General features: G+C 39.2%; 1 protein-coding gene across 1 annotated transcript in view; it reads left to right on the forward strand.

Moving 5' to 3' along the window:
- The window catches only part of COL25A1 (collagen type XXV alpha 1 chain), a 336,819-nt gene that overhangs the window by 255,128 nt on the left and 62,497 nt on the right, over positions 1-19,194 (forward strand). Inside the window, exons 11-13 of the mRNA XM_074147547.1 lie at positions 4,159-4,185; positions 6,924-6,968; positions 18,544-18,597. Of these exons, the coding sequence (XP_074003648.1) occupies positions 4,159-4,185; positions 6,924-6,968; positions 18,544-18,597 (126 nt within the window). The remainder of the gene's footprint in view (positions 1-4,158; positions 4,186-6,923; positions 6,969-18,543; positions 18,598-19,194) is intronic.

A 19,194-nucleotide genomic window follows, 5' to 3' on the forward strand; every position in this document is an offset into this window, starting at 1 on the left:
TTATATTTAGTTATCTTCCTATCCTGGGCAACTCTCACAACCAAATCTTCAACCCTCTCAGTTTTAGTTTCTCAGTAATGTGTCAATTTAAAGAAAAGTAGTGTAATTTTCAAAAATGCTCAGCGGTCACTTCATCCAAACGGTTTTCATGAACTTTCAGTGGAATTTTTGAAGCCTAGATGCTGTTTATAAAATGAGCTTTTTAACATTAGTCAGCAGTGGTATAGGAGCTGATCCTGAGCATCCCTCCATGGAAGCTCTGGCAGCTTCCAGTGATACAGGCAAAAGACAAATTTTTACTATCAGCATCATCGGCATAAACTATTATGGAGTGGTTTGTCGATCAATTATGAATACCATATATATAGGCAGGAGGTGAAAGAATTCTGTAGCTCTTGTCTTAAAGGCTTTCGTTTTACCTCCTTCATATTCCCGGAGATGATAGTGATGGAGGCTGAGTGACAATATATTAACTGTGGTAGTAGATTGAGCTCCAACTAGTGAAGACTACTGTGTGTTTCATGTGTGCCTGGTCACTGCAGAGCAGAGGTTTTGGGCTTGAGGTGGGGAGCAGTCGTAGCAGCTGTCTGCACTGGGCTGCCTGGACCCAGTGGCAGAAGAACTATCTAAAGTGAAGTTTAGTTAAGTCTGTATTTGCAAAGCCTCACTTTGGTTGTACTGGAGCAACCAGCAGGGCTCGTATACCACTGTGGCTGCTATGGAACACAGAACAGTTGAAGAGAAAGAAATCAAAAACAAAACAAGCTAAGGTGGCTGGAAACCATGTATTTCTGGCCTTCTGCTCCTGTCTCAAGAGCTACAGACAGATTTTGTTTGCTGGTCTTACTGTCTGTTCAAGTGGGCAACACAGTACTCTCTCCAGTTCAGTGGAATAATCAGGGGGAAAAATCCACATGGTCATTGAATTTCCTATCTAAATTCTTCTAGAAGGTATCAGTTACACATCTGGAAGTAAACTTAAGTCTTGTTGGTATTTTATTTTATTTTATTTTATTTTATTTTATTTTATTTTATTTTATTTTTTATTTTATTTTATCCCTTCATGTTCCTCCCTTTCTCCCAGATTGCATTTACTTGCTTATTTCTATCTCACCAGTGTGATTCTGTACCTTGCTCAGAGAATGTAGGTAACTCACAGAAAAATAGGCAATTTACAGCAATTCTGGAGTATTTTACAGTTTTTTGAAGTCATTTTCTGCTGGTAATTTAATTTCAAGTTTTCTGTTTGAGTGGCTGCTGGCAGGCTTTTGTGGGGGAGGGATGGGAGCTGTCAATGGATGAGCTCCTAAGTTTCCAGTGGCTTTGATTTTCTTTCCCAATGCTAGGGAGCAGTGCTTTAAAGAAAAATTGTTCCTATTCAGCTATGTTTTACAGTCTGAACTTTAAAAGGATAAGAAGCACCTGTTATCATGTGTAAATTGTGACATGTACCCCTTTAAGTAAGCTTTTAATTGTGATTGGTTTCCTAGCATAGGGCTGAAGGTAGCCATATTGTTGAGGACAGTTCTTGTCACGAGGTGGCACGGTGGGCATGAGACACCACAGCCATTTCCAGATTGAGTAAAGGCTTAAGTACCAGGAATGAAAAACTGCTAGTTGTATAAAATATTTATCGATGAGTATCTGCTGCTTCTTTGCATGATTAATTTTTAAGGCAAAATAAGAGCAAGACTATGCTACTATGTACATATTTTCTTACTCAGTAACTCCTCTGGAGGAACTGGAATGGTGACAACAGTGAGGGGGAGATTCTGGGGAAAGATGTTTTCCTGCAGACACCTGGAGAATTGCATCCATCCCACGGGCTGACAGCTGCAAGCACCAGGCACAAAGCGCTCAGCAGAGCAGCACGTTTAACAGTTTGCTTTGGGGATAGTATTAATAAGTGAATGATCATTTTACCTTCAAATAGTAACTTTGTATTGAGGGCTCCCAAATGGTACTTTGATATAGCTGAATGTCTTTAGAAGGTTTTATTAGCTTCCTAAGTAGTTAGAAACTGAAAAGGCAGTATCCATTCCTTGGACATAAAAGTAACAGGAATGAGGTATGAAGGTAGTCTTCAGTTGTTCGTTATTCAGTCTGACCTACTGATGGAGGGATTTTTCTCAAGACCTGAAATACCCCCAGAATGCAACAGGTTAATATGTGAAAGGTCTACAGATAACTGATGCCCAGGACCTAGACATTTGGAGCCTATTTTGGTAACGGTGATATAGGAAGGCTCTAGTTTGAGCATTAATTTCTTGGAATTTTTAAGATGTTAGCCAAACTTGCATCTTTCTCACAGAAGAAGGGGATGCTCTGGAAGAAACTTACTCCTTCTCTGGAAAAAAGGGAAAAAAAAATTGTGGAGTATGTCCCTTACCCAGCAGGCCAGTTATCTACCACATTCTCTTGATTTTTTGTATTTAGTTTTTTCCCCATCTTTAGTTTTCTTGGAGACTGCAAGCAGTGCTTAAGAAATAGGCTGTTCTTCAGTTACCACATTCAGTATTACTGGTGTCCTCAGCCTCTAGCAACTCATGGGGTTAGAATTCAGGCATTTATTGTGAAAAGACCTGATTTAAACAGCAGTTTTTTTGAAATGCAATGGGGTGGGGGGATTTTTCCCCAGTCTAAAAAAGCAGATGAACACTCTACTCACTGCTCTGATTATCACCAGTGCTGGGTGCTGTGGTACTTTTGCATCCTTTTGAAGACAGGGGAGCGAATTTGTCACAGTGCACCTCACAGGTGGCTTTGCATTAACGCAATCTGTCCCTGTCCTGATGCTTACGAGACTCTAGTTCTGCTGAGACAATCAAGCAACACTGATCTTTGCAAACCTTTTACAAGGTTTGATGTCCAACCTTAGATGTACGAGTATGCATTTAAAACTGCAAGGTTTCATATGTATCAGTGGATCCAGTTCCAGAATTACCACCAGTGGAGCTTTTCCATGTTAGCAATTTAAAGTTACATCAGAGCAATACTCCAACAAGCCCTGCATCTACCAACAGGGGAGGATTCTATCAAACTTCACACTACCTTAAAAATAAAATTGTCCCTGCATTCCGAAACAGCAATCCTTTTGTTCAAGGTGATTTTCTGAATAATTGCAGTTCTGATATCAATCAAATCCTCTTTTATTCTTTCACACATCAGAAGCATTTGGATTCTGCAGTTTTGGCTTTTTGTTTTTTACCATCACGGCCTCAGAATTCACCTTGATTGGTATAACATGAGCACCCACAGATTGCACCAGGACCCATAGTAGGAACATAGGGAAAGGCTGCGTAAGAACTGTGCTGGACATAGTCTAGCTCTTACCAAATCAGACTGCCAAAATGTCAAAGACACTGTTGGCTGGTCAATTTTCCTGCTGCCTCACCTCTCCACTGTGGCCATAAACCACCTGGGTATTTCAGAGGTGACAGATGAGAAATGGGTGCTGTTAATATCAGTGAGACTTTGACTCCTGTTAAATTTAAGCAGTTAAGCTTTCTTGAATTGAAATACCTCCTCCTGCCTTCTTAGGTCACGGGGACAAAAATCGTGACTCTACTTCCCAAGAGTGCTCTTAACAATTTCTGAAGTTAATTACTCGATGATCCCAAGGGTCTTTTCCAACCTGAATAATTCTATGATTCTTAATGATTTTTCTATTAACTTGCAAGTGATGGCACAGATCATGTGTTGAGTAACACGTAGTCAAGTATGCTGATACCTAGAAGGTGAGAAGATTTTGAGGCTTACGCTTTTCTCTATCTTAAAAATACTTGTTTGCATAACCTTTGTTTTTATGCTGTGAACACACAACTGCCTGTTAGCTGGTATCAGAAAGAGGAAAAAACACAGTTGTCTTAATGCTGAAGGATTTGTCAGTATTAGAAGAAACGGATGGGTTGGAAGAGAAAATATCAGAAGGGGAGAACATTTGAGTTTTCCAGTTTGTAGTTAGATCAGTTCCAAAAGAGAAGAGAAAAGACCCATTGTGCATTTTGAGCATAAAGTTTTAGTTTTCCTTGATGTATAAAACATTGGCTGGTTTCAGTCCAGTGTCAGAATGCTTACACAATAAGGCTGTTTTAATTGGTCGTTTCAGTTTAAATCGGCTAGAACTGTGATGTTAATTGAATTGTTTTCCCTTTGCAGGGACCTCAGGGGCCTCCAGGACAAAAGGTATAGTATAAACAACAATACTGTGAAAGTGATTATTCCTCCTGGTGCCCGATTGTGAGCAGAAAAGGTGAATGGAATTAGCTACTGCATACCGCATTGAATCAGTTAGTTTAGATTCTGAATCTTGTTTTTGCAAAGTACAGCAACATAATGTGAGACATCAGATTTCTCATTTCCCCCATCATAGGAAGTTCAAGCAATGCAGAGCAGACTGTTTTCAATCTGTCTACTTAACTTTCAGGTGAAAAGGTCACTATAATTTTCTTATTCGTGCACTAGTACCACTAGGAAACCAAAGTTAAAACGTCGTGAAAGGTGGGGAGATAGAGTTTCTGATTAAATGTATGTCCTTAGTCAAGTAGATCAGTGCCATATGACTAAAAAATTGAGCAGCAGAAACAAAGGACATAGGTGTTGCTGATAAATGGTGCTTGGTTGGCGGTGTTCAGGTGGTCTGCCGGTGTCTTCCTGTTCCTTCGGTAACCCGAGACCTGACTTCCTGGGAATGCTTTCAGCATTATTTACACTCATTAAAGCTGACTGCCTAGTTTGATGGAGTGAGCTTAGGATTTATGGAATTACACTATTAAAATGGTCCTAGATATATCAGCAATAACAGCTAATAAGTGGCACTTTCCCAGCATCTCACCCATGCACCACCACGGCAGGTAATTTTCTAGTTGATTTCAAAAGATGAAAAAGTTGTATGGAAGATATTTAATAAAACAGGCTTAATTTATATGAAGAAAAAAGAAATAGGAAAGGAATAAATAGTATTAACATATGTGAGAAGGATGCCACCTCTGTTTTTTGTTCTGACATAATATTCTTTAAGGGGAAGGTTTGCTTGGATCTGTTCAAATTGAACTTTTTGAACAAAAGAAGCATCCACTGATACATAAAAACATAATCCCAAAGCATATAAATTGGTAGAATTTTGTCAGCTGCACAGAGTTTGCAGGCTGAAGAAGAAGACTACCTACCCTTCATGTTCGGCAATGAAGGAATGCGACATTGTAAAGTCATACTGATGTCTAAGTTGCCATTCTACAATTATACCCTTAGACTTGAGAAGGTGGGTATTTTACATGTACAGCATCAGCAAAATCCATTTGCTGATGAGCGTTTACATATCTGATAAACTTTTACTAGGCGTGGTAGAATCAGCTTTATTTACACTTTCTAACATCCTATGTCTCATAAGAAAAATCAGCAGCTATAGAAGACTGTCACTGAGAGGAGGAACTGTTATGAATAGGATAGTTTATTGAGGCTGACGGTGTAATGCCCTCTTGAGCTTTGTCTTCAAGTTTTCTGGAAAAATTATGCAAAGAAGTGAAAATGTTCACTAGAGTCCCTTTGTCATGTCCCTAGCAGTCATGAACATGCATCTAGCAAAAAGAGGCAACAACGGGAATGCCAAAGTGGAAGCTTTTGGAAGTAAGGGGACGGCGTTCTGGGCCATGGAGATGCACTGGGATGCCAGTGTATTATTTCTTCCTGATTTGCAGCTCTGCTATGAGCTGGAGCCTCCTGAGCATTCAAATGTTGGAGGTTTTTTGAGGCCCTCATGGGTTGCTTCCTTTTCTTGTTTCACAGAATTTCTCAACTCTATTCATTGACAAACATGTGCATCCATTTTGGATAGATTCCCTCTGGGCGTTGGTGTCCTTTGACTAAACCATTTCTAGGGAAACCTCTAACCAATATGAATAGAGGGGGAAATGTCATGCACTGATTCTTGGGATGCAGAGAAAGCAGGGCATGAAAGGATTCACAGGGTGCTTATTTGTTTTAAGGGTTCTGGGAAACTGCATATTTCACTATTGACAAAGCTTCTGCCTTTCCCAGTCCCCTGGCCTCTTTTTAGCGTGCCAGCCTTTCAAATAGCTATTGTGGTTTTGTATCCTGTTAAGGTGTTTATAAATGAAAAATAAAAATTATGCTTTCAGTTTCCTTGCTGAGAAACACCATTGTTATATAAAAAGAGGAGAACACCATGTAAGCCCATGAGTTTCCTTGCTTTCCTCATACCTCAGGTTTTCACTGAACAGCCGTACCAACAGTTGCAGAAGTTCCTTAAAAAAATTGTCCATCATACAGAAACTTATAGTGTGAGAGCTTTGTGAAAGATTCCTCTGATATCACAAGTCAGTGCTAATATTTTGCTTTCCTTTTTGTCTGCTCCTTGTGTTTGGCCTGTGTTGGCTTTTAAATTTGGATTGCAGTAATACTGATGCAATTTAAGAAGGTATCTGTAATTGGCACTTTCAGGCTGAGTTGTTGCAGATTCTCTCTTAAAAGCCTTAAAATAGGTTGGCGCAAGCAGTTATTGAGCTTGAACCATCCCTCTTAAAGCATTAATGGTTTTGTTCAGGTGCTGTGTTTGATTGTGTATCATCAGTCTCAAATGTATGGAGAGCATTAAATGGAATTGTATTTTAATTCTTACATTTCTTGTGAAGCATCCACGACATTGCAAAGCAACCATCAGCTTGAAGCTTGTTTCTGGAAAAGACCATACAGTGAGATAGTCATTAAAATATACAACATGAGAACATGCCTAATTAGTATAAAATGTCAACGGAAAAGAGAACTTGGATAAAAATTACGTTTTGAAAAATTTATTGCAGTTACAATAAGCAAGTATTCACCATCATTCCTAAGTACTGTATTAAGAGATGAAAGCTTTCATGACCTGTTTAATTTGCTAAACACCGGCGTCTGTTTCCCACCAGGGTTCTGTCGGAGTGCCTGGTGTTCCAGGGAGAGACGGACAAGTGGTGAGTTCACCGACTTTGTCAGCACTGCCATTATTTATGTAGTTGATTAAAACTACTTGGGGCTTGTTCACATGAGCAATACGCAACCTTACATCCAGAGCTGTGGTTTCAAATTGGCTTCGTGGAAAAGACTGTACAATCTGGTTTGTGCTCTGAAGTATTTTTTTCTAGTTTTACTTGAACAGGCAGCAAATGTAATTAATTAAACTGAAAGTTCGATGTTCAGATTTGATGATGACTGATAGATTCCAGAGATGCGTATTAGTGGTGTGCAACTTTAGAGAGTATGTTTACAAACTAAGTTTTTCTGCAGATTTTTTTTTTACTTTTTGTTACCTCACTCCCATGATAAAAACACGTATGTTGATAATTGGGTATTTATATAGAACCAATACGTTGTTAATACAACCTATAAATAGAGACTAAAAAGCGACTGGAAACACGGGTGGAGAATAATATAATGTGCAATTTAAGTTGGGGGTGAAAATGCAGAGAACTAAATCAAACAGAAATATTCTTGAACACAACCTGGAGGAAATGCTACCTCAGGCAACTTGGTGTCATCTTTCAGTGCCATCACCAAGTTAACCCCTAGTTCAGAACAGGTCTCCATAAGGAGGGGACACGATAAAGCAGCAGGGCTGTTTCACAGCGTTGCTAAGGTTTGTTGGCAAATCCAGGTGGTGAAGTTTAAATAATATCCCTCCCTGACTGTAAACAGTATTATCCATCTGTTGTTCTCACAAGCACACTAACATTCCCAGTGAACTTCAAAAGAACTTGCAGGGAATACCAAAAGAAAAATGTATCATAGAGGTTGTTCACCACACTTAAGCAGCAATAGATGGTAGTGTATGAGGATCATATTGTACAATCTCTTCTGTGGCCTCCCTCCCCAAAAGCCCTAGGAATAAAAGCGCTAAGATGTTTCGAATAATTTCATTGTAATTCCTCTTTCCTGACAAAATGATATATCGTTTCTAGTAGCGTAACATATAGTCCAACCAGATATTTCACTTCAGTGATACTTATTATGCCAGGAAACTATTAAACTATTTTCAAAATATTCAGAGTATTATGACTACTCTGAAACAACAAAAGAAAAATTAGCTATAGAATATATATAAATATATATATAAATATATATATATAAAGAATTAACTATATATAGCACATGGGGAATTACAAGAAAATATTATGAAATAAATTTGCATTAAGACCTGAGATTTTTTCATCGTATTTTATAGCTACATTCAATTGCAACATGAATGGTAGACAGTACTTGCCAATACAGGTGCTGTTGCTGTACATAATTCAGGTAGTTTTTGTGGCCAAAGTATGAGTGAAAAGCCAGTGAAGACACACTTTGTAGCATGATTTTCTTTGGATGTTGAGGAAGATGTAAGAAGACTGGACAAGGTGAAGTTGCAAACCACATTGAACAGAATAGAACTGATGATTCACATTTTATCCAAGAGCTTTACTTTTAATAGCATCATCACACAAACTCTAGCCAGAAATCTTCATTCAGATGAGCACAAAAAATGAATGTTGACGAAGTAAGTCAAATGTGCAAAACTTATTTGATTATTAAAGTGCGATTTTGGGAGATATGGATTTTTTTTTTAAACTGTATTGGCAAAGTTGTATGTTTATTTTTAGAAGACCTGCCTCCAGTCATGCTTCATGGGGAAGAAAAGAAATATGCAATTGCTTTTGATTAAGGGAAAATGCAAACACATCTTTAAATGCTATTTATCAACTTCAAATCATGCTTTAAAAACAGCTCCTAGTATTTTCAATATTTATGGGTTTATGTTTATTTGATTTGTTTCAATATTTACGGCATCTAAAGCTTTGAAGACATTCTTAAATTATTACCACTTTAATAAAGATGTGAACATATTTTTAGTACAGCTGGATTATTTTACTTTTGCCCTTTAAGAAAAAAATAGAATAATTACTAAACTAAAATCTACATGCCAGGACAAAACCCATACAGATAAAAATGAAAGGTGGTCACATTCTGTTGTTTTCTTTCACAGTTTTTGGTTGATATTGACTATCAAGCAATTCCTTATGTGCAGAAAATGTATTATTTCCATATAATACTAAGCAGATGAAAGTTGAATGTTGGTATCTCTTTTAATGAATAATGAATTCCGCTAGCTTGGAAGTAGTAGTAGAAATAAAGTTAAACTGAAGCAGTATTTATCTAAAGTTAGAAAGTATAGTGCGATCTAGGACTCCCATGCTAGTATTTCCTACCAGAAGGTCCATTCTTCCAACCTCTATGAAAAAACAGATTCTCAGTACAGTGTGACACAGAAGATATTGTTGAATGAAGACCAGAGTAGTAATTTTAAGAGTTGGGCTGTACTATGAGCTGGCTGCTGGTACCCCTGGCTTTACTCACACAGATTCATGTTGATTTGCAGAATAGTTGAACTTGACTTGAATGTGTGATGCAAGTCATCCCCTTTTCAAAGTTACGTAGTCAAAAGGCTTTACAAAAGCCTTACTATCTTGGTAGCCTTTTAATCAGTGAGTTTGCTCTGTCTAAGTTCCAAGTTAATATTTTTTCTTAGTTTAAAAGGCAGTGAGTGTTAAGCACATGCTTAATATTAAGTGTGTGCGTGAATGTTTTCCTCATCTGGACAATGAAATATTTTTCAGCCGATGAATGTCAGCAGTGAATTAGTTTCGCTCTTTCCTTAAGCTGTTGGATAATACAGAGTTAGGTCATCTCCATCTTATGTGTCTGTAATTTTCCTTTTCTTTTCCGTTCACCTCTTCTTTAATTGAAATAGTGGATTATGGGAGACGATTGACAAGTCTGACCAATAGGTCTGGAAATGAGATCATAAATTCTGAGTGCACTTAGAATAATTTTCTAGTCCCTTAACATATGAACCACTTCTCTTAGACAATTTCTAGATATTAGAGTAAGTGCAATTTTACACAACCCACATGTTTTTGCAGAACTGTTAACTAGTAGATTTTTCTTGTATTAAGAGAGGTTGCAAAGTCACTGCCATAAAAGCTTAACACATTTTTTTCTTTTAGGCTCAATCCAATGAAACTTTACAGGTAGTCTTGCAAGGGCATTTACATTCTTTCTTTGTTCCTACATTTGGGAAACTATAGCCACACTCTGCTTATCTTGTTGAGAACAGTAACTGGAAAGGAGTTGCCTAATAATTATCTGCAGCTCGAGAGAGTGTTGCCTCTGGCATGGACAGAAACCTTCTTAGATAGCAAGGAGAATCTTTCCGAGTACTCCCTTTTCTTCGCACACTGTTGTGCAGTCCACCTGTAGCAGGTTGCTTCCTAGCAAGACTTTATGGGAGATAACCTTCCCTTTCTTGATCCCGGGCAAGAGGTCCTCAGACACTTGAATAGTATGAAGAAGGATTATACCTGCATGGAGATATGAGGTTGTAGTGATCTAGGGATATCTGATCTCTACATTAATCATGTTGAAATGGCCACAGAGGGGTTCTTGGAAAGTTCAACTGTGCAAGTATAGAATACATATTCTGGTATTTGTTAAGTGGTACTGATTTGATAAGGGCTCCAAGTGACTCCAGCAACAACACAAGGAGGAAAAAAAGGAGGTTCCCTAAGTAAGGATTGCATTTGGGCTGAAGGAACCCAGTTTCTGGAGTCTGTGCAACTAACTATCTTTGTTTTAAATAGGAGTTTGTCTGGAGTGCATAAACCCCTCACTCCATACTTCCATGGAACGCTTTTTCTTACATAGTACTTGGTATTTCTGGGTTTTTGTACAGGTATATTGGGAACAGAATGTGTGGTCAGGACAGATCCCTTCATTTCAAATTGTTTCTGTAGTTTGGCATTAGCAATCTGATAAACCTCAGGAGCATTTCCTTTCTTATCAGCAGACAGAGTCTGGGTGTGCAGATTTCTTATTACTTTTTTCATGCTTCTTATTACTCTAATTTACATACATTTTCCAACAGTGTGTGCTTACTTTGTAGGAGACACATTTTGAAAGCAGTATTATCACATTTGTTTAGAAAAATGAGAAAGGGTATGCATGTACTAACATTTTTTCAAATAAAGAAATTTAAAGCAAGGAAACATCATTAAATGTAGTTCACAAATTCTCAGACAGGTTTGCAGGCCAGCTGAGTCTTGTTGAAGAGTCTTTCCACTTAATTTCAGCTGGTGAGTGGGCCAGGAGAGATTTCCAGTCCTTAAACAAACAATTTTAAGTTACTTTTGAGGAGGGTGAAAAGCAAGTTGAAAGGAGGTAATTCAACCCTGGTTTGAAATGGAAATCGCAGTAACATGTCTGAGAAACCACTTTTTCCCCTTCTGTCCTCGTTTATGTATTTTAGAGTAAAATTAGACTGGATTATGTTTGGGGGCCTCTTGTATTTCCTTATCCTTAAAATTGATTACATTCTAGTGACTGAAAAATATAGCAATACTGACAGCCTTTCTTCTCAGGGCGAGGTGGATATCAACCAGCTGGTGTAGACAGAGTTATGCATCTCACCAACAGCAAACCTATTTCAGAACAGCAGCCTCCAGGCTGTTTTCCTGTTACAAGCAAGAAAAGCTGGGGCCTCCAGCCACATTATTTTTAGCTGATTAATTCTGGATATGAAGGTATATGCCCCCAGGGCACAGAGCACTCCAGTAAGGAGAAACATGCTTTCAACTTCCTTGACTCCTTTGATATGAACTGAACTCTAGTGGGTGACACATTTTCAGACCTCTTCTGAAGCAGATTTTATGAGTTCACACTGACAGATTTTTCTCATATTAGCAGCAGAGCCCAAGCAGTGCTCTAGATGTTTTGAGTGCTCATCAAATTCAGGTTCGCTTCATAGAATCATAGAATACTAGGTTAGAAGGGACCTCATGGATCATTTGGTCCAAGCTTTCTTGGCAAAAGCACAGTCTAGACAGCACAGTGTCCAGCTGAATCTTAAAAGTGTCCAACGATGGGAGATCCACCACTTCCCTGGGGAGATTATTCCAGTGGCTAATTGTTCTCATGTGAAAAATTTTCTTCTTGTGTCCAATCAGAATCTCCCCGGAAGTAACTTGTACCCATTACGCTTTGTCTTTTCCATGTGGCTCCTTGTAAAAAGGAAGTCTCCATGTTGTTTGTAGCCACCCTTACACATCAGTGTAAGCATTAAGACTCCCTGTACCATGAGGATATCTGAGAAAATTATTACACCTGTTTATTGGGCAAGGTGCTGAAAGTTTCTCTTTTCCCAAATACAGGAAAGGCAGAGACAGTCTGTCAATGTTAATGCAGTTATACAGTTGATATACGCTTGAGAGTGCCAGGGTCTAAAGGAACATCCTTCTGGTTAGTCTTTGAATTGCCTGAAACTCCTGAATTGAATGGCTGGGTTGGGTCTATTCTTGGCATGTTAGCATTTTGTTTGCCCTGGTAATTGATATTAACTGGAAGAAAAATCCAAACATTTCTGAGTCTCAGAGCATTTTGTTGAAGCCGGTTCTGGAAATTATCAGAAGGTTTCAAATAGCTAGTGGTGATCTTTTACATAACTCGTTCAGTCATGCCTTCACACTGCAGTTTGCTGATGGAACAGTCTTCCTGCTAAGTAGTAACAATAACTAAGTTTGTTGGAGTGATGCTACTTTTGAGGAACCAAAGTGCCTGCCCTCCCATCAGTGCATTTGGGGTTAACACGTGGAACTTGTGTTGGTGGCAGCTCCCCATCCACAGGTTAGCTCCTGTATCATGTTAAAGATTTTTCTGCTACTGGCAGGAAACACAACATTGCAACGTATCTGTTTGAAAATGTGCCATCATCATTCCACTGATGGGGACCCTGCAATTTCCCTATAGCTTATAAACAACAGCAGAAAAGTCCCACTGTGTCTGCAGCATTCTTCTGTGTGAGTGGTCATCAAATAATGATGACCATCAAAAACATTTACACTCCTGCTGGGTTAAGCTGCTTGATTTTCGGTAAGTGAAAGAAAAATAACACATTTGCTGGAAATTTTTATTTCCACCATTCTGAGACCATTTGTGAATTCAGCAAACTGGATCTGAATAAATTTCGATGCTAGTGGTGAATAAATGGTGAGTTAAGTGCTTACAAAGTTTCTAGTGGCCTTGTCCTTTTCTGCAGCAGACAAGAGGCTAAAGAATTACTTTCTAGTACTACATAATTTTTACATTAAATCTGGGAAAAGACAGCTTTTCTTGCATTTTCTAGTACTTTATAGTCTATTTGTGCAGTGGGTCATGTCGTGAAAACAATCCTCTTTTGGGGTTGGTCCAGTTACTCAAAGGCAAGAGAAATTAACTTTATATGAAACAGAAGTTAAAGGCTACCTAAATACCCTTAGAGATATTTCTGATGCAGTGTTTGCAGGTTTACCTGTTTGGGGCATGACATTTGCGCATCTGGTAGTTTTGTTACTTTTACAAGTACAGCAAAATCTTGGTAAACAGTATACTCAGATAAGATGGTGCTGGTACCACAGCATCCCACTAGGCTGTTTCTCTGTCAGTCACGGTGTCAAATAAGCCCCACATTGCTGAGGCAGTATGTGGAAATCATAGCCCATTTCAATGCCAGCAGGGAGAATTTTTTATTGTTATGGTATATCATGGTTGTCCCACGTGGTGTTCATTGCTAACAGCACAGCTTCCGTGGTGTGGTCTAGCTGAGAACAAGAACGCAGGAGAAGGGCAGAAAGGGCTAGTGACAATTCCTTTAAACTGAGTACTGAGACATTTCACATCTCCCCACAGTCCATCTCTTTCAGGGAAAAGTTCCAAGCTCTGAGGGTGGCTTCACACAATTTCTCTGGGCGTTGCATCTTTTTCTTGTGTGAGGGTGCAGTGTGGCCCTCATCATAATTTTAGTTGGGATCAAGGATTGTGTTTTACATAGGCACTAGAAGGTTTTAGATCACGTTGTGGTTTAGTGATTTCAGTCCTTCTGCCCCTGAGTGATGATTTTGCAGGAGTTCATGACTGCAGAAAGGCAAGCTATGACCTAAAATCAGATGTACTATAAACAAAGTTACTCTTTAAATGGGAAAAAACACTAGTGAGGCCACTCTTGGGGTACTAGTGAGGACACTCTTGTGTCTGGTTGTGGGCTCCTCAGTACAAGAGAGACATGAACATACTGGAGAGAGTCCAATGAGGGTTCTCAAAGATGAATAAGGATTGGAGTGTCTCTGCTGTGAGGAAAGACTGAAAGAGCTGAGGCTGTTCAGTCTAGAGAAGGCTCGGGGGAAATCTCATCAATGTGGTCAAACACCTGAAGGGAACGTGCAGAGATGATGGGCCAAGTGCTTTTTGGTGGTGGCCAGTGACAGGACCAGAGGCAATGGGCACGAACTGAAACACAGGACGTTTCCTCTGAACAGCAGGAAACACCTTTTTTTAATGTGAGGGAGACTGAGCACTGGCACAGGTTGCCCAGGGAGGCTGTAGATATCCTTGGATATACCCTTAGAGATATTTAAAAGCTGTCTGGACGTGGTCCTGAATATGCAGCTCTAGGTGACCTTGCTTGACCAGGGAGAGTTGGACCAGATGATCTCCAGAAGTGCCTTCCGACCTCAACCATTCTGTGATTCTGTGAAAGAAAAAAAGAAATAAAACTATGCTGTCTTGATCTGAAAGGTAGATGATGTGCAGAAGGCAGTTGTTTCTGCAGCCTAATACCTTTGCTGTCAGTGCTATTAAAGAGAGATTGGAATGTGAGTCAGGAAAGACATTAGCCATGGCCTGGTGAATGTAAAAAATATGTGAGACTAAGTATCTAGTTTTATAACTTCTTTCATTTTACCAGGTTGAAAAGCGGTCTGATTCTGTACTCGGCCCTGGTGAGGCCTCACCTCGAGTGCTGTGTTCAGTTCTGGGCCCCTCACTACAGGAAGGACATTGAGCTGCTGGAGGGTGTCCAGAGGAGAGCCACCAAGCTGGTGAGGGGTCTGGAGAAGAAGTCATACGAGGAGAGGCTGAGGGAACTGGGCCTGTTTAGTTTGGAGAAGAGGAGGCTGAGGGGAGACCTGCTTGCCCTCTACAACTCCCTGAAAGGAGGGTGTAGAGAGGTGGGTGTTGGCCTCTTCTCCCAAGGGAATAATGACAGGACCAGAGGAAATGGTCTGAAGTTGGGGCAGGGGAGGTTTAGATTAGATATTAGGAAGAATGACTTTACTGAGGGTGGTCAGGCACTGGAACGGCCTGCCCAGGGAGGTGGTGGGGTCGCCATCCCTGGAGGTATTTAAGAAACGTGTAGATGTGGCACTTCAGGGCATGCTCCAGGGGCCGAGATTGTTGGGTTGTGTCTGTTTGTGGGTGGGTGTGGTGTGGGGTTGTGGGTGTTTGTTATGGTTTGGTTTTGGTGTTTGGTGTTCTGGGATTTTTTGGTGGTGGTTTTTTGGGGGGGGGTTTTGTGGGTTTTTTTGGGGGTTTTTTTGTTGGTTGGACTCGATGATCTCAAAGGTCCCATCCAACCAAAAATATTCTGTGATTCTGTGAAATAGCATCAGATGACATTACTGAATGTCTAGTTTTCCTTTGTATGCATCACTCCCGGAGTGTAACTGTCTTCAGCCTTTTAAAGGGCAGCTATACTTTTTGTTAATCTCCAAAACACTAACCTGCGGAGCTGACACATATTCATACAGCATTTTGCACTCCAGTTTTAACTAATGCTTTGATAAATAAATAAATAAATAAGAGTATTGAAATGGAAGGAAAGTAATTAAGTATACTTCCTAACAGAAGTATTTTGAATTATTTTCAGGCCAAGAATCAAAATGGCCTTTTGGGACCAATATTCCTAAAATAACACAGTATTTTAGTGCATAGCAAGGGAAGAGCTATTAATTTCCTCACCTTCAAAATGTTAGCTGCCATTTTGCTTCATAACTACTTTTGGAATTTCCTAGCTGATGGGTGGTCTGTCAAGGCTTTGCTCTTTTGGGGGTTTGATTTGGGATGGAGAAAAACACTGGGTTTTTTTTGTGGAGGTTTTTTTGTTGTTGTTGTTTGATTGTTTTCTTTACGGTAGGCTTTAATGGAATTGTTTAAATATCTACACTTAAAGCCAGACTGCCATGCCCACAAGACATGCAGTGTGAAAAAGGGAGGCTTCCTGGCACAAAGGTTGTTTTGCTGTGCACTGGGAATGTTCACCAGGGGTAGGATATAGAGTAGCTTATGTGCTGTACGTTTTTATTTCATCTTGTTACTCCCTGATTCCCTGTATGGACAAGAAAATAGGGTTCTAAAATAGGGAAAGGAATATTGTAAGTATGACAGAAAATTATTTTAGCCCGTGTTCTTCTGGTCATTAGAAAGAGAAGGGTAATCGCTTCAAGAGTATGAAGACACGGTGTCATTTCTGTGCTGCCCTTCTAGGTTTGCTTTCAATCTTTCCCACTCCCAGAGCTAATTTCTGCTGTGCTAATGCCTATGACTAGTACTTGGAGTGCCAGATGTGTGGCGTTGGCCATAGGAACCTTGCATGTAGGTCAGAAATGAGACTGTTAGTATGAATAGTGATTTACTATGACTAGGTGACAGCCTGAGGTTTTCATTTTTTTTTCCATAGAAAATAAGATAATTCTTTTGTCCCATTTTTGCGGTCACTTTTTTGTCACAGTAGTAGCTCTCCGCATTCGTAGCACTGGTATGTAAACCTGGGAGGAAAGTGCAAGCTTGGGAATTGAAACCTGTGATTGGAGATTTAAGCCTCTGAAAGTGTCAGCCGCCAGCAGCTGTTTTAAAATGAAGGGGACAGAAACTTGTTTGGGGTGTGGGGATGAGAAGAAAGAAGTGCATATTCATTGGTCCCTTCTGCTTCATTTTGTCAACTGGCAGTTTTCTTCAAGTACCTGTTAGGTCAATCCTTTAGGACACTTACACCTAATCTCCAACAGCTTCAAATCCTGACCACTTATATATCGAATGCCTGTCCTACTGTATCAGCCCTAAGAGCTTCTGTAATACAAAGGAGCCTTGAAAAGGGCTGACTCAAAGAGCTACTTAATTCCCTATGAGTTTAATGGTACCTAACGCTTTTTCTCTGGCTTGGAAAATACCTCAGTAGAATTTCACTAGAACCTCGTTGGTTTTGTTTTATATTTTGAAATAGTCCCAACTCTTGATGAAATTAGAATGTAATTGATGATCCTGTTACCTAATTTAGAAAGAGAATGGTAGAATAGATCCTTCTTTCATGGAAAATCAGAGTTTATATATCTATGATTAAAATAAGACTGTGAAAGTAAGGAGAAAAGCCTTTTCTTAATGGAAGGCTTTTACGGAGGTTTGGAAGATATGTGTTGTTGCATTTGGAGCAAGCCTTTAAATTAAATTGGTTGGTCCACCATGTCTACTAAGTTTGAATACTGTATGAAAATTGTCCACTGAGTTTCTGATATGAGTTACTGTTTCTAGTTTGATTACTATGTTCGTTACTGCATTTAACCTTCACACGTTTTTATACATTTACATAGCAAAGGGCTTATAGAAGAACCTAGGCTTTTTCAAGTCTTTTTTGGATGTTATTTTAACAGGCCTTGCCACCCTAGAAGTGCAATGCAGTTGTGTGTACGTGAGGGTTACCAAAAGAAGACAGGTGTTGTGAAACTGAGGCATACTTCTGCAGAAGATTTTACATAGTTAGCCGTCACCTCTTTTTGTTTTACAATAAAGTCTAACCATTGCTTTATCATTTTACCTAAAATAAATAATATCTGTGGGTTTTTCATGAATCTGGGAAATAAACACTAGGAAATGTCTATAAGGGTTTGTTTGGGGTTTGGATTTTTTTGTGTTTGATTGGGTTTTTTGTTTTTAAATTTGGGGGAAGAAAAGAAGTTTGTAAATAGTTGTTATTTGTTGATTGATTTAGGAAAATTATTTATGACTCCTTGAGCTGTGGAAGAATATATATGCTGTCCATTAAACATACCCAAAATGTGGATCATTGATGTAATGAAGAAAATTTTAAAATATTTTAAATCTACTTTTCAGCCAGTTGTATAAGAGTATGAACAATGGACAAGTAAGGTATATTTAAAAAATGAAAAAGCTGCCTGTTTCTCCCAACTCTTCCATTTCTGGAATGGGCCCTTCTCATTTTTTCGTTATCTGCCTTCCATATGAGACCAGAAGCACAAATGTCAAAATCATTTAGGATAAACTTTTCTTGCAATATTTCTAAGTTGTAGAGAAGAGGAAAGCATTGACAGTCTTGCTGGGAAGACTATGCTCTTAAGATTAATTGGCCAGCTTTTCAGAATCGGAGATTGCAGTTTTGTTTTCTGTTTAGTTTGACACCTGTGTATTTCCGCTGCCTTCAATAGAATTATTTCTTATCTATACAGGAGTTAATTAGAATTAATCCACTGTAACTGATGAAATAAGGCATTTTAGTGCCCAACTGTGGAGTACATATTCACAGAATCTTTTTAAATTCTGTTTATCATTACTTACCCAATGTGAGACAGTCGGTGAAATGCTGTTAATATTCTTCATCTTGTTTTTCTTAACCCCATCTTTTGTTTTCTTTGCCTTTAGGGTGAACCTGGTTTGCCTGGCATAGCAGGAGAGAAGGGAGCAGCAGGGCTTAAGGTTGGTATTGAAAATGGATTAAAAAGAGAAGCGCACAGTATGTGAGTGCATGTAGAGATGATGGTCATGCTTTCCAATTTGGGTTTATATTCTGACCGGCCTTTAATGATCTGCTCCCTCCAGTGATCAGTGCTGTAAGATGCTTTACACGTTTCACCATAAAGAAGCGTATTCTTCTGCTGTGCATGTATAATCCCAGTCAGTGGCACTGACACATATGCATCCACTGCCAAGTGAATGCAATATGCCTGCAAGTGTTTGGGAATTTGGGGACCTTTTTTAGAAAGGATTTGTTTATACTCCTTACAATGTGTTTCAGGCTTCTTTTCAAGAGCTACTGCAGTCAATTCTTTGATGAATGTCAGGGTTAAGTCTTGAGGGCTGATCCTGCTATTATGGAAGTTAGCAACAAGCTTCATTAGGAGCATGTGTCGATCTGTATTTGGTACATTTGAATGTCTCTTTGCATTTATTTTATTGTCAAATATTTTTTTCTGCTATTCTAATATCGAACAAGTGAAAGAAAACATAAAGCTTATGATAACTTCATTTAAAAGAAAGCTCGACATGTTTGAGATGATGGGATCTGTGGGCCTC

This window comes from Numenius arquata, chromosome 5 (assembly GCF_964106895.1).
Source record: "Numenius arquata chromosome 5, bNumArq3.hap1.1, whole genome shotgun sequence".
Lineage (NCBI taxonomy): Eukaryota > Metazoa > Chordata > Aves > Charadriiformes > Scolopacidae > Numenius > Numenius arquata.